At 34.7% G+C, this 16,202-nt stretch overlaps 1 protein-coding gene across 10 annotated transcripts in view; it reads left to right on the top strand.

Annotated features, from left to right (window-relative positions):
- The window catches only part of TBC1D5 (TBC1 domain family member 5), a 579,609-nt gene that overhangs the window by 477,790 nt on the left and 85,617 nt on the right, over positions 1 to 16,202 (top strand). For all 10 annotated transcript variants that reach the window (XM_027583569.2, XM_027583568.2, XM_027583571.2 and 7 more), the window contains one exon: positions 11,797 to 11,882. In XM_027583569.2, coding sequence (XP_027439370.1) covers positions 11,797 to 11,882 — 86 coding nt within the window. The remainder of the gene's footprint in view (positions 1 to 11,796; positions 11,883 to 16,202) is intronic.

Genomic DNA, 16,202 nt, shown 5'->3' on the forward strand with positions numbered 1-16,202 from the left:
ACCAGTCCTACTAGAGGTCAAAATGATTCACTAAGAAAAGTAAGCATAATACTATGATGGACTTTTGGTAAAAGAATAACAGCTTCAGCCAGAATTGTAAGGTGTTCTGCATACTTATTTAACCTATGATATGTGTTATATGAGTACAAAAACTAAACGGAGAAAGATATAAAATACTTTTTATCTTCTATTTTAAGTAGCATTAAAGATAAGTTTTGTTTTTTGTTTAGTGCAGAGAAGTATAAAGAAGAAATCAGAATGGTCCCTGTACATAAATAAACCCATTGTAGAGATAACTTCCATCAATAGGCAGATGGGAGTGGAGTAATATGGCACATGTTAAGGAAATTACAAAAGTATGAAAAAAATACAAAGTAAAAAACGAAGTCTCTATCCAGTCCTTCTCTGCCTACATCGGTTCTTTTCTCCTTCTAGGAAAAAGAAAAGAAAAGCGTTTGTGTATGTGTATTCATTTACCAGCACGGATCATATTTCTTGATTTTAACAGCTTCATTAAGATATAATTTACATACAGTAAAAAATCCACTCATTAAAGCATACAACTGGATGGTTTTTAATCTTATTTGCAGAGATGTGCAGCCATCACCATAATCTAATTTTAGAACATTTTCATCATACCCAAAAGAACCTTTGTACCCACTAGTGGTCATTCTCCACTTTTCTCCCCCTCAACTAAAACTCCCCCCATCCTACCAGAGGCAACCACTAATCTAATATCTGTTCCTGTGTGTTTGCCTATTCTGGATATTTTGTGTAAATGGGATCATACAGTATGGTATGTCTTTAGTAACTGGCTTTTTTAATTTAGCATAGTGTTTTTGAGGTCCGTTGATGCTGTAGTTTGTATCAATACTTTATTTTTATTGCCAAATAATACTCTATTATGGATATACCACATTTTGTTTATCCATTCATCAATTGGTAGACATTTGGGTTGTTTCTACTCTAGTTACTATGAGTAGTGCTGCTGTGAATGCTTCCTGTGCAAATTTTTGTGTGGACATATTTTTATTTCTCCTGGATATATACCTAGCAGTGGAATTGCTTGGTCATATGGTAACTCTACATTCAGCCTTTTAAGGAACTGCCAAACTGTTTTGCAAAGTGGTTACACCATTTCAGATTCCCACCAGAAATGTATTAGGACTCCTATTCTCCACATCCTTGCCAACACTTATTTCTGTCTTTTTATTATAGCCATTCTAATGGGTATCCAATGGTACTTCATTTTAGTTTTGATTTCTGTTTCCCTTATGACTAATTATGTTAAACATCATTTCATGTGTTTATGGGCCATTTGTACATTTTCTTTAGAGAAATGTCTCTTTGGATCCTTTGCCCATTTTTAATTGTGTTGTCATTTTATTATTGAGTTGTAAGAGTTCGTTATATATTATGGTTACAAGACTCTTACCTGATATCTGATTTTCAGATATTTTCTCTCATCTGTGGATCTTTTCACTCTCTGAATGGTATCCTTTAAAGCACAAATGTTTTTTAATGTTGGTGAAGTCCAACTTATCATTCTTCTCTAGACTTAGTTTTGTTACCATCGCTAAGAAATCATCGACTAACCCAAGATCACAAAGAATTATTACTGTGTTTTCTTCTAAGAGTTTGATAGTTGTAGCTTTTACGTTTAGGTCTGTGATCTACTTTGAGTTAGTTCTATGTGTGATGTGAGGTAGGGGTCCATATTCATTCTTTTGCACATGGATATCCAGTTGTGTTTTTTAAAAAAGACTATTCTGTCCCCCCATGGAATTGTCTTATCCCTTTTCAAAAATTAGTTAATCATAAATGTGAGGGTTTATTTCTGGAGTCTCAATTGTATTCCATTGATCTATATATCTGTCCTTAATGGTAGTACCACACTATCTTGATTACTGTAGCTTTGTAATGAATTTTAAAATCAGGAATTATGAGTCCATTGTACTCTATCTTTTTCAAGATAATTTTAGCTATTCTGAGTCACTTGCATTCCCATATGAATTTTAAGATCATTTTGCCAATTTCTGCAAACTATTTCTTTTTAAAAATACATAAAAAGAATTATACTTTGCTTTTCTGTACTTTTTTCCCCCCTTTCCTCTAATAAGTCAGTCATCTCTCTCAAGGGTATTCTCAATGCAGTGTCTGCTAGGAAATAAGAGCTCTGTACTTCCACAGAGAATAACTGCTGGAGAAGGAATGGCCTCCAAAGATTCCTCATAAGCTAGATGGGGTGATTACTTAAGTCCTTCTCATTCTTCTTTCTGAATCACTACAAAGTATGCAGCCCTCTTTCATCTCACTGCTTCAAAGTTCCAACCAGGGGGATCTTGGACCCCAACAAACTGATTTGATTCTTCAGAAAAAAATTACCTCATAAAAGAGTATTTTCTCAGAGCATTTCTGGCTGTAGACTAAGAGAAAGTTCAGCTACCTCTAAAAAAAAAAAGAGAGAGAGAGCGAAGAGAAAAGAAAGGGTGAATGGACAGCCCCACTTATAAAGCATCCCTCTACAAATCTGGATGCGATCAGTTGCTCCACACCAGTAGGGAAATCAGAGAAGTTAGCTGAGAAAGAGCAGGCTCTCCAGAAGTAGACAGCTTGCTTCACTGTCATGGAGCATTTCCCCATCATCCTCACCCTCACCCCCCATGTAGCCTCACCTCTCATTCATTCAGATAAGGTACTGGATGCTACCCATGCTGAAACCTGTATCTAAACATCCCTACTCCTAAATGTTCTTTCTCTCCAGGGCTGGCACTCATCTAGTATTACAGCTATACCAGTTGTTAAAATATTGAAGTACTTTGATGACAGTAGTTAAGGAAATCCAGCATTTGAAGGGTTAAAGCCTGGCACAACAGGGGCTCTCCAGAGCTGCCTGTGCTGTAGTGGTTGTTTTATATTTGACTATTACCTCTGCCCACATTTGTACAGTGAAAAGGTTAATAAACTAATCCAGTGGTATCCATAAGACTGCCTCCCAAGATGAAAGCTGTTATCCATAGCCACCTTTCAGGTTTTTGAGAAAAGCCCCCAAATGGTCTGTGGATGGAATTCAGGGAGTTCTAAGAACTTGGATGGGAAAAATTTACATCTTTATTTTCACTAAGCCCTTACTAAAATTTAGTATTTCCTTCAACTAGGGATGAAGACAACAAACTGCAATAGTATTGATAGCACCTCAAACATTTTCACTAATAGCAATCACAGATATTTTATATCACATTACAGCTGATGAAGATATCTTGAAATACCATTTACATTCATCACTACTTCGAAATTATAGTAATGATTAGACCAGCCACTATATCTTATTTAACACATTAATATAAAAGTACATTTCACTGTGTTATAAATTTGTTCAGTATTTTGATTACTGCATTTCAGCATAATTGGTTTGCTTTATAACCCTATTTATTTTATTTTATACATTTAAAAACATTATTCTGAAAAGGAGGCCAAAGTCATCACCAGAAAGCAGAGCACTCCACGGCACAAAAGAAATCAGAACCCCTGCTATAGACTGTCCTGTGTGCAGCATGCAATTGATGTGCCAGTTAGTATCACTGGATATTTGAAGGGGCTGTGGTTTTAAGACTGACCTGTATCCAGAGTTACTGGTAAAAAAGAAAATATTTTATGATACCATCTACTCTTACGAGAAATTCACACCTGATACTGGTGTTCATTTTTTATGATGATACATGATATCTTGAACAAAAATCATCAAGAAAGGCAAGAGTCCATCTATAGAGACTTTTCTCAGTAGCCTAACGACACACTTTCTTAAGTAGAGATTGGTCTCACTCAGGAACACATAACTAATCTGTTATTTATGGTTGTTTTCTGATTTCTTTCTTCATGTAGACATTTTAAAGTTCAGTACTGATACTTCATTGTTCTATTAGAAAGCATCACAAAAAAATACAGTGTAAGTGAATGACCTTCATAAGCGTGGATTTATATAATAAATGAATTTTTAATTTCAAGATGTTTTATCACTGAGATTACTCCCCAAACTGCATGAGAAGTGTGGCCGGCTTCCTTTTACCAGGTCTCAGCGTGTACGATCTTAGCTTTTGTTGCCTTGTCAATTGCAAAGCAGGTAATGAAAGGGAAGAAGATGGGAGCAACCTTTCCCAAACCAGGGTTCTCATTCCCATAGGGTCACCTAGGCTTATTCTTTGGAGTTCAAAAGCCCTAAAACCAGTTTTAAATTGCTTCTATTTTGATGATACTTTGTTTAAACTTATTTTAACATTTCTAAAGATAGAAATTTACAATGATAATTTTCATATCAAAGATTTTAAAGTCCCAAATTGGAATATTTAGGAATATTTTTTGAGATTGCCTCTTTCCTTTTTCCTATATCATTGAAGGTTGGGAACCAGTCTTGGGCAAAGACAAATTGGTTTCCATATTTCTTTAAACCATTCAAGTAACATTGCTCCCCTGTCCAGCTCACATTTAAGGAGGGGAAAAAGGTGAAGAGTTCAGTACTGCTGAAAAGAGCTAACCAAAAGGAATATTTTGAGGCCCAGTATTAGTAACAAAGAAAACATGTAGACCTAAACTACTTTGCATGCATATATATATATATATATATACATATATATATATATATATATTGGGGGGCATGTTAATCTGGCATCTTCCTACATGCTAAATTCAAAAATGTAAATATATTTTAAAAAAGGAAAAAATTTTATTTCTCTTTTGGTGTCTATTTATTGTGTGAAGCTACAGTCGAGCATAACGCACAGGTGGTTTAAAATGCTTCTCTGCCATCTGAGATCTCGGCTTGCCAGGGTATAGATGGGGATGTCACTTTAGGGAATTGGGCTTATTCAGTATGTAAAATGAGGCTGGCATGGGTTCAGAGGTTTTGTCTGTGTCTTTACCCAATTAATGATTTTTTGCTTCCTTTTTTTTAAAACTTTTTCAAGGCCTTTTAAATTTTCTCTTTTCAGTTTTAATCTGTATATGCATAGATTATAATTACCTAAATATTTCTGTCAATTACACTACGATTCTTAATGCCTAGTACTCATTATATATATTTCCCATCAAAATACGTCAGAATTATTAGGATATAAACCAGAGGTCATTTTAATCCTGGTACTGAAATAATATTCTAATTTACAACCTTGTTAAAAGATTTATTTTTTTTTCTTTATGTTAACGTAATGAATGCGTTGTATCTACATTTTGGATTTGTAATATTGCAAAACAATCAAACTAGGTTTTATTTTTCCAAATCTGTTGTTTTGTGAGTTTATTTTATACTAAGTATAAATACTGAGTATTTGACATTTAATTCGTGGTATGGGTTGTTTTAAAGAATAAAGGAAAAAATAAGGAAGGCATAGCTCAATATACTATATACAGGTATGTGTAGTAAAATGAGTATTGTCTCAACAAGTAATATAAAAAGAAAATGAACTCTTGGAAAAATGACGAGGGAGGAAATAAGATAACAAGTCTAGGTTTGACAGCAATATCCAGCTAATATCACTTATTTTATTTTTATATATTTTTTTTCTTAAATGGGAATTTTGTGAGCATTTAGGATTATAATGTCTGCCTTTTTGATCCACTGTGTTACTCTATCTAATTTTTATGAAGAGGGCAGTATGTGGCAATAAGAAACAGAAATAGTGAGACCTTTGTGGACCCTCTAGCAATCAGTGAATATCAGATCACAAATTTCCCCAGCTTTAATTACAGGCAAAAGAAAAGACAAAATTAGCATTTTAATATAGAAATATCTTAGGCTTTAGGAGAATTATGATAAATCTAATGTTGCCTAGTGAACCAAAGAGGGGATATTACAACAAACTGTCTCCTTAGGAATATTTGTTTAAATAAAGGCAACAATACTTCATCCTTATCCTTTTTTTTTGGATAATTACTGCTATTTCAGGCTGTTCTTTGTTCCAGGTTTAAAATACCTTTAGTTAAAAAAAAAAAGTAATTGGCAGTGTTTGTTTTCTATAAAACTACAAGAAGGGAAAAATTCTGTTTGCTTGGCACTAACAAGATAATTTTAGGGCGAGTTTTTGCTCTACAGCCCTAGTTCACTGGCGCCGTGGCATCCCCGCACTTGGATGCATTTGGGTTATCTCGTTTCACTTACAGCGTATTAAACTAACTCCTCTTCCATGGCGGAGGTTTGCCCACCTGTCTCCCCTAAAACACCTGCAACATATGTTTGCATAACCCTGTAAAGCTTTGCCTTTGGGGTCCTAAGAAATTCCCCCAGAGCTTTTTGCTTATAAACAGCTGAGCAATTCGTTTTTCTAATGACGGTTGCTTTTCCCCCAGCATTGAGGCAATAACATATTCACTAAAATAAGAGTCTCATTTTTCATCAAAGAGAAATGTTCGACATATTTTTACAGTGCTGCTTCTCCTTCTGAGCCTTATTTTTTCCTCTTTTCTAATCTGGCATGTTAAAAATTTAGAGTTGGTAGCAAGATAATAGGGAAATGAAAACTAAGTAATTCTTCATTTGTCAAATATTTTCTTTTCTTCATACCAAACATGCATTATATTGTAAACAGTCTTTTCTGTTAAACATGCTACAGGAACTTTATCAGTTTAAGGTAAAATTGTGATCGATAAACTATAAAAGTGATAATAATTTGGATATATTGCAGGAAATCACTTTAATTGTTACAACCTCATAAGCTGGCAAGCAAATGTGCATTAATACGGCTTTACAATTTTTTTAAATTTATAAATGCATGGACTTTTATTCTGAGAAGCAAAACAGCCTTTCTCCCCACAAAGGAAATCCAATATACACGAAATATTTTCCTAAATATGTGTTTTTGCTTTTAAAAATGTCATGGTTGATAAATATCTACCCTAAATTTATATACGATCTTCAGAAGCATCACTTTTCTCTACCTATAGCTTATCATGGATTTTAAGTTGTCAGACTATCAGATCTGCTCTCATAGTAAATGTCTGTTTGTCAGCCTTATCAGGAGATAATCATAGCTTCCTTTTCATTGAGTTTTTATCAAGTGCCCAGCCCTGTACTGCACACTTCATGTTCATTACCACAGGTTTTCAACGAGGAAACTAGGGCTAGGGGTGTAACTCACATGGCCCAGGAGCTTAGGTGGTGGAGCCAGGATCGAAGCAGGAGCCTCGCGGACTCCTGACCCCTTGCCTCCCCTGCCAGCAGCCCGGGCCTCTAAAGCAGATGAGTGATGTAATGTTTCCCCTAGTCCCTTTGTTTTTAACATATAACTTTAACTCCTATTGGTATATTCATAAGTTAGAACAGGGATCACTGGAATCACAGGGAATTACTTTTCTTTCGCTCCTGTCAGTTAGTTCTACATTGTGTTTGTAAATAGCCAGCCCTTTGAAAGGCATTGTGTTGTTCCAAGCAGGATGAATACTTGAGAGACTCTTTTCCTTCCGTGGCCTCTAGATAACAATTCAAAAGGAGATAGTCATCTTCAAGCGAGGATAAGTTTAGTTGAGGGATCAATCTAGAAAGTACTATTTGTAATGACCTTTGTTGGATGAGTTTGATATCCCCAAGCTCAGAACAAGGAAAACTGTCATGTACCGTCTTGTAGTTAATTATTCCTCTAGCATCTTATAGTTAGTTGTACTTAGGGTGGGTTAGCATTTTTAAGTATTTGTATACTACCACACAAAGTGAGCGTGAACTTAAAAATACTGAAATATTACCGTGGGGATAAGGGTTGCAGGAGGAGGGAGGTGATACGCTGATCTATGACCTCCCTCCATTATAGAGGAGAGCAGAGGAGAGGTGGCCACCGTCAGAAGTCATACTCGGTAAGGGAAAGGGTGTTTTACCTGAAATTACATTAAGGAGCGGCTTTCTAGCATATAATATAGACCTTGGAAGTGTAGAACATTAACTGCAATGGAGAGGTTAAATAGGTTTCAATCACTTTTATCCCTTACATTGATTGCTGTCATTTAAGTACTATTTGTAAATTGATTTTGTCATCATGCCAAATTAACAAAAGCATTTTTGGAAATTCAGAAATACAGCATGGGTTTGGTTTGGTTTGGTTTTCCCATATACTTCCTTCTAGGACACTTGTTTCTGCTTCTGGAAGTCATTTTGTCCATGAGGCTTTAAGATGCCTCCCAAAAATCCAGCCTGGCTATGCCATGGGTGGGATTTTCAGCATTCTTCTTCTACTGAAACAAAATAAAATGTTGAGTTTCAGAAGAGCTCCAAAGGCTCGTTAACAGAGAAGAATTTGGTGACTGGTACTTGGGAAGTTAACTGGCTGCAGTCTTGTAGAAGATTTATCTCGAATCCATCTGGGTTGGTCTCGGAAAGGCATGGTAAACTCAGGGTGAACTGAATCTGTGATTTCTGCATCTTTGTGTATAATTATATAGACATCCCAGGTCATGGAACATAATTGGTATTCTTCCATATACAGGCCAGTGTCAGTTATGATCACCATTTTGTTGTCTTTCTTACAAAGAAAAATTCACCAAGGAAGAGGTTTTTTGGTTTTTCGTTTGTTTGTTTTTGTTTTTTTAATGCACATTGGTTTGGAAAAACTTATAATAGTCAAAATCCTATCTTGCAAAAATTGATTTAAAATAATTAGTAATTGTTCTGGCCCATGCAAAGACATACTATGAAAACTGTTGATATCATGTGTCCTGTACGATGAAAAATTACAACTGTCATGGAGTCCGGTCTCTCTTACATACAGAGTTTTATATATGTAGAATTCTACTGGCTCATATTTTAAAGGAAATTCCTGATCTTTAAAAATTAAAAATCAGAACTGTTACATTTCTATAAAAATTTTATTTGGATAAAAATCCCTTTAAATAAGAGAAGCAAGTATCTCTTTACTTTTAAAATATTTCAGTTGTGTTAAGTTAGAATTACGCTCATTTAATCTCATGCCCCTAAGGAAACCATTGTTATCATTTTAGTACATAGCTGTGTGAAAGGATATTGTTCTAAAATTTCTTGACTTTTTAAAACCTTATTCAGAAAACTAACTTAATTAAAAGAGAAGAATTATAGGCAAATTGAAGAGCTGTCAGGACTGAATCTTATATCAAAGTATTTGTGCCCTTTTATTGTTCCTGTCTATACATACTGATTTTTACGGCCACACACTGGTTTATGTTTATGTCAGACATTTGGTTCTATGCTGTCTATTACAGTAGCCACAAGCCACATGTGGCTATTGAGCACTTGAAGTATGGCTGATCCAAAGTGAGATGTGGTGTAAGTGTAATATATACAGTGGATTTCAAAGACTGTACAAAAGGAAGAATGTAAAATATCTCAAGGATTCTTATATTGATTACATGTTACAGTGACAACATTTTAGATATACTGAATCAAATAAAATATTATTACATTTAATTCGACTTGTTTCTTTCTATTTTTTTTTTTTTAATGTGCTTGCTAGAAGATTTTAAATTACTTATGAAGCTTGCATTTGTGACCCACATTGTATTTCGGTTGGACAATGCTGGTCTCGACCGTCTCTGTCTATAGAGTTATGTTTTAGTAATAGCATCATCTTCTCAGAAAATCCTATTGAATAACTTTCAACTATAACCTCTGATTTTATTTTCTTACATTTAAAATGCTGTTTTTCAACATCATCTTTTGATTCTTTTTTTTTTTTTTCATCCCGGTACAGCGATACTTTAAACTGCCTCTCCCTTTGATACTAGTAAGTCTCCTAGGAATTTAAATAGGCCTCTGTGAAAGCAATACTTGAGCCTCATTCATATGTTCAAGTTAGATCATTATTCCTAATAATGGCTTTAAGTGCTTAGATAGATCAGCACTTCGTGTCTTGAATTGCTTGTCATTTCTTTATAAAGATGTTTCAAGAAATTGCTCCATGCAATCCCTTATTTCATTGTTTTCTAGCAAAAAGTAACATAATCTTTTATTAGTTTGTTGGGAGTCAGAGAAGAAAAGCCTTTTAAATATTAGCAAAAACAAAATGTATTTCCAGGTAGTGAGAATAAAGAGCAAAAGTAGTCATGAATGATAGTCCTGCAAAAGTTTATTTTTTAAATAAATCATGAATGTGCTAGCAATCTGCCAGTGGCTTTCACCTCTATTTTATTTTCCCATTATACTTGGGTCCAGGTTGTCATCAGCTACCACGAGGAAACCCATGTAATTCCTAGAGAGAGAAAAGTTGCACTGTTAGACTTAATAGTATGGTAGTCATGGAAGCATCGGTTATCTTCATCAAGGCAATTCAGATTTGATTATTGTAGAACTGTGTTGAATACCAAACCAGAGGAGTAGTAGCTGGAGCTAAATCAAGGGATTGTCATTTTTGTCAGATGATTAAGGCTGACTTGGAAGAGATATGAAAGGGTTGAGCTGTGTAAATGTTCTCTTTTCAGCAGAAAAAGAAAAGGTCCATCATGGCCATTAAGATGCAGCTTGTTAGCTTGATGAATTTCAAACAGTTTAACCTTAGCAATTATATAACCCCCACATACATACAAGTATATCAGGTGCCTTGGGATTATGGCTTCAAGGATTGATATCAAAGCATATTGGTAATTTTCTATTAAGATAAAATGAAGCCTTTCTATGTCTAGATAGATCTCTCAAAGGACAGGGCATGCTCTAGTTCAAAGTCCTAATTATTAACCTGAATTATAAGTTCAGGTAAACACTGGAACACATTTATTTATAAGTTTTGTAAAACTTTTTAATGAAAAATGTATGTAGTTTAACATTTTAGAGATTGTATTCGTTTAAGCTATGATATTAACATACTTCATTTTTATAAACTAGAATTGGTTTAAGTTTTATTTGCCTATGAGGAGCCTGACACATTTAAATAATAGACACATTAAGTGGTAGTAACATATTTAGGTAGACAACCCTGACCTAATGATCTCAGGACATTTCTGCAATGTCTATGAAAAAATATCAAATGCCAGAAAGGCCAGTATATTGCTGTTTTTATGAAAATGTGCATTGGTCAGTTTGCTTTTGTATTTTGATGGTACCCTGTTAATATTTTCATTACCTGGGTACTGATTAAACTCGTATATAAGAATAGATGACATAGAAATTTCTAACTTTAAAAGAATTGCTGAATTCTAAAATAACACATTCATTTTTGGAGGAGAAAGACTTGGTGTGCCATCTAGTGGGCATATTTAGCATTCTGGTTATCAAAAATTAACAGATTTTTACTCTCCCTCCAAAATGCAGCTTTCTTAACACTTCCTATCTCTCAGGCCTTACATGTAGATCGTGCTTGTGTTACATCTCATGTAATTTTTCAGTTTCGTCAGAATTTTATCTCATTGTATTTTGGAAAGTCATATTAAAAGCAATCAAAATCATCAGAAATAAATCTACACCTCTCTTGATGAGCACTGGGAAATGTATAGAATTGTTGAATCATTATATTGTACACCTGAAACTAATACAACACTGTGCATTAAGTGTACTTGGGAAAAAAATCTAATGACAGGAATAAATCTGTGTAAACTTTGAAACAGGTAAAAGTAAAATATATAAAATAATTCCATTGTTTAATCAGGACTAAGATCATTTAAGGTAAAACTTCAACTATGAAAGCAAAACCCAATTATTGAACTTCATTATTATATGTATTTTTGAACTAATTATTGAACTTCATTATTATATGTATTTTTTCCTGAAAGAATATAAAAACAATTGTTTTTGTCCTTGTTATGTGTTAATGTGTAATTTAAATAGCTTTATACATTTTAAAATTTTCTTTTCTATAGAGAAATCCAAGACCAGTGACTTACCAATTCCATCCAAATTTAGATTATTACAAAGCACGCGGAGCAGACCTCATGAATAAAAGCCGGTAAGTCCTCTTTCTCTGATGAAAGTTATGAGCCACGAAAATGTTCTCTGAGATGGTAGGAATTTTCACACATTTGCTGAAAATAAATTTACAGATTTTAGCATATCAGTGGTTAATGCATGCGTTGACATCTTTACTAAATAAAATATCTGAGTTTTTTTAAAGGCGTGAGAAAATGTATACATTGATGTCAATGGTAAGAAGAAAAATAGAAGTGTATTTGTTATAATTTGAAGTTAGGCAACTTCATTTTTCTAACACTAATAAACCTGAATAAATTGCGCCTACTTGTATAATCTCTTTCTAGATCCTTGCTGTTGATTGAAAAGAGGCAGTTCTATAATATATTTTTAAATTATTTCAGTAACAAAATTAAAATTGGGTTTCCCAACTGTCTTTAGCACTACACAATAAGCTTATAAATGCATCTTGTGTGTGCATTTGTGATTACATACATAGAAATTTTAAGGGTCACTGTAGGAATAAAAAAACATTAAAATTCTACTTTTAAAAGAAATTAACATTGGCATAAAGGGTTGATGAACAGTTTAGTTCTTTCATAATACTGTACTCAGATGTCTCAAGAGTTAACTTGTCAAACCAGAACCATCTCAAATTAGAATGTAATTTCAAAGTTTACTCTGGAAGACTAAAATGTTGGTAATGATAAATGCTGCCAAGTTGTCCGAATTTTTTTTCCTTCAGCGTTTTGCCTATGTGCTAGCTTTTCTTCAGTAGGATTCCAGCAGCCTAAATATAAATTTATGGAGTACACACACATGATGTGTTCTGCTCTTACTTGGAGAGTTAAAAAGAAGACATAATTCCTGCCACATAGAAACTCACAGTCTAGGGGGTGAGAAGAAGTTTACAAGAGAACGGCTAAATTTAAACTTGTGTCTTGAACCCTGTTTTAGTGTAATGTTATTTTTAAATGACCCATCCTTGATGGAAATCCGTCTCACTGTTTTGATGTGCTGTGTCATTGTGACACCAGCTCTGTAACCAGTGAGGCTTCTCTGAAGCTCTTTCTGTTTGTTCATTTCATCGGATTCTTGTTTCACTAATAAAAGGCTATTCTCCATAGTCACTTCGTTCATTTAATTTAACAAATTTTTATTGTGTGCCAGACTTTCTTGGTGAACAAACCGGGTAAAACTCCTGCCCCCAGGAATCTTACAGTCTAGTCACTTGTATTTCTACCCTATTGTGTCAAGTATTTAGTTTTGGTATGTTTAAAAGAACAGGGTATTTTAGGTACTTTCTTTATATGAGATCCTTCTAGCTAGAATCCCTTCTTCTCTCCCCTATTCTCCCCAACCCCACCACCACCAGATTAGTTTTCACATAACAGCTGAATAACTCTCAATTGACAGCAGATTACTCCCAATGTAAATGCCTCCAAAGGCTGCCTGTTAGTGTTGATAATCCAGTGGTCTTCCTGGGCCCATTTTCTCTCTGTGACCTTCACTCCTTCCACTCTCCCCTTCTCTTAATTCCCATTCTTGCACTTGTTCTTCCCCCTTCCTGGAGCACCCTTCCTTCCTTCCTCTTTTCTTGCTCCTGCATGATTTAGAGCTCAGCCCGAAGGTCACCTCAGAGAGGCCCCTTGGACCTCCGTCTTGTCTTTTTCTCTCCTACTCACTCTCTACCTTATTGCCCAATCTTATTTTCATAGTGTTCATTACTCACTGAAGTTATAGACTTCATTTATATGTGTCATCTGACTCCCCAACTTCCCCACTAAAATCTAAGACCCCTGAAGGCAGGCACATTGTCTTACTAACACTTGAGAGCACTGAGGATAATGGCTGGCATGGGGAAGCTACTCAACAAAAACGTGTTGTGTGTATACATCTGTTATCTTTTTACATTTTTCAATGTCTGCTTTTTTTTTTCAAAAAAGAAAATGTGCTATACCCTTTCCTTTCTACCCTTCATGTTTTATCTTTCTTCTATTTAGCCTTCTATCCTTGTATTTTTCTTCTCAAAATGTTGGTTCTGTTTTAGCAGTTACTTGCAAGCATGTTGAAATTCTTATACAAAATATCATTGTGATGACTGGAAGGAAGGTTTTTCACCAGCTCTATTGCAATTTCAAAGCTTAAAACTGAAGCTGAACCAAATGAAAGATAGTGTATGAAGAACACATCATGGACCAGTGAGAAGAGTTAATAAATGGTGTTGGGAAACCCGACAAATCTTTTGAAAATGTATCAACTTACAACCTTATCATATACCAAAACAAATCCCAACTGAATCAAAAAGCACACTCAAGCGAACATAGAAATACAATGCAAGTGTCTATCTGATCTCTTGTTATTAGAACACTTTTTAACCTTAAAAATAATGGAAGAAATCACAAAGGGAATGACTAGTACATTTTACTACACAACTATTTTTAAGTAGATATGTCAAAAATAAACTGAATCAAAAAGCAGATGGAAAATTGGAAAAACATTTGTAGTGTAAGTAACTGACAAACTAGTATCATTAATGTATACAGAACTTATGCAGTTCAAGAAACATGAAATCCTCATTAGCCATTCCATCTCATGCCATGCTCTGTTGGATCCTCCCTTTCTTGCTTACAAATTTTAGAACACCCTCCAGACTTCCTTTCTTCACTGCAATCATTCCCTAGAGGATCTCAGTCCAGGTTCATGGCTTTAAATACCATTTGTGACTGAAGGGCCCTTAATTTATATCTTTAGTAAGACCTCTTCCTTTGAACTCCAGACTTTTATGTCCTACTGCTTACTCGGTATTTCCTCTGGGACGTCCCATTTGTATTTCAAATTTAATACTTTCCAAACTAAACTCTTGATTCTACCTCCTCAAACTGTTGTTCCCCTGTGTTTCTCTGTTATAATAAATAGCTAACCCAGTTGATCAAACCTTAGAATTGCCCTTGGCTTCTTTTCTCTTACATCACACATCAAGTCCATCAGCAAATCCTCTTCAAAATATATCCTGAAAGAAATCACCTTTCCCTCTGTACTGCTAATACCAAGTCACCACTAGTCTCCTAACTAGTCTTTTTACTTTCTCACTTCCTTATAGACCTTTTCCACAGAGCAGCCATATGTATGTAAGTCACATCCTATCACTCTACTACCCAGAACCATTCAATTACTTCCCAAAATATATAGGATAAAATACAAAGCCTTTTCAGTGACCTGCAGGGTAAGCCCTGCATGATCTGGCCTCTGATCTCTCCAACCCCATTTGCTACCACCATTCTTCCTGTTTCTCACTGGACTCCGGCCACATTGGCCTGCTTACTATTCTTCAAGCAAACAAACATGTTCGCACTTCAGGAGCTTTGAACTTCCTTTTTGCTCTATGCCTGGATTCTTCCTCAAGGATCCACATGGCATACTACTATTCACTCTGTGTTCAAATATCATCTCTTCAAAGAACCTCTCTTTGACTACTCTATCTAAAATAATGGACCCCTTTACTCTGTCTCTGTACTTTATTATTATTTTTGTTTTTGTGTTTTAGAGCAATTCTTACCACCTGAAATGGTTAAAAAATGATTTGGGTTTCTTTTTTATTGTTTTTATTGTTTGTTTCTTGCACTGAAATGTAAACTACATTTTGTCTTGTTAACTGTTATATCCCAGCCCCTAATATAGTGTCTGGAATACAGTAGGCACTCAATGAAAGAATTTCAGACAGCAAATAAACATCTCAAAGGCTATTCAAACTCATAATTAGTCATAGAAATACAAATTAAAATACCAATGAAGTATCATTTTCACCTTTCATATTAGAAAATTAAAAATAAATGAGCCAGAGATGAGTAAGTCCCAGAGATCTACTGTATAGTGCCCATAGGTAATAATACTATAGTAATATATATTAAAAATTTGCTAAGAGGGTAGATCTTATTTTAAGTGTTTTTATCACAAAAAGTAAAACAATGAGCAATAATAATAAAGAGGGAGAGAGAAAACTTTTGGAGGTGATGGATATGTTTATGGCATGGATTGTGGTGATGGTTTCACGTATGTTTACTTATCTCCATACTCATCAAGTTGTATACATTAAATATGCACAGCTGCTTTTATGTCGGTTATACCTCAATAAAGTGGTTTAGAATGAATGAATGAATGAATGCGTAAGCTAGCACTGGTGAAGGTGCATGAATACCCTTAGTCGCCAATTGAAGTATAAATTAAGACAGACTTGATCTTTTTTTTTTTTTAAAGATTTTATTTATTTATTTGAGAGAGTGAGAGAGAGAGAGCATGAGAGGGGAGAGGGTCAGAGAGAGAAGCAGACTCCCCGCCGAGCAGGGAGCCCGATGCGGGA

Source organism: Zalophus californianus, chromosome 1, assembly GCF_009762305.2.
Source record: "Zalophus californianus isolate mZalCal1 chromosome 1, mZalCal1.pri.v2, whole genome shotgun sequence".
Taxonomy (NCBI): Eukaryota; Metazoa; Chordata; class Mammalia; order Carnivora; family Otariidae; genus Zalophus; species Zalophus californianus.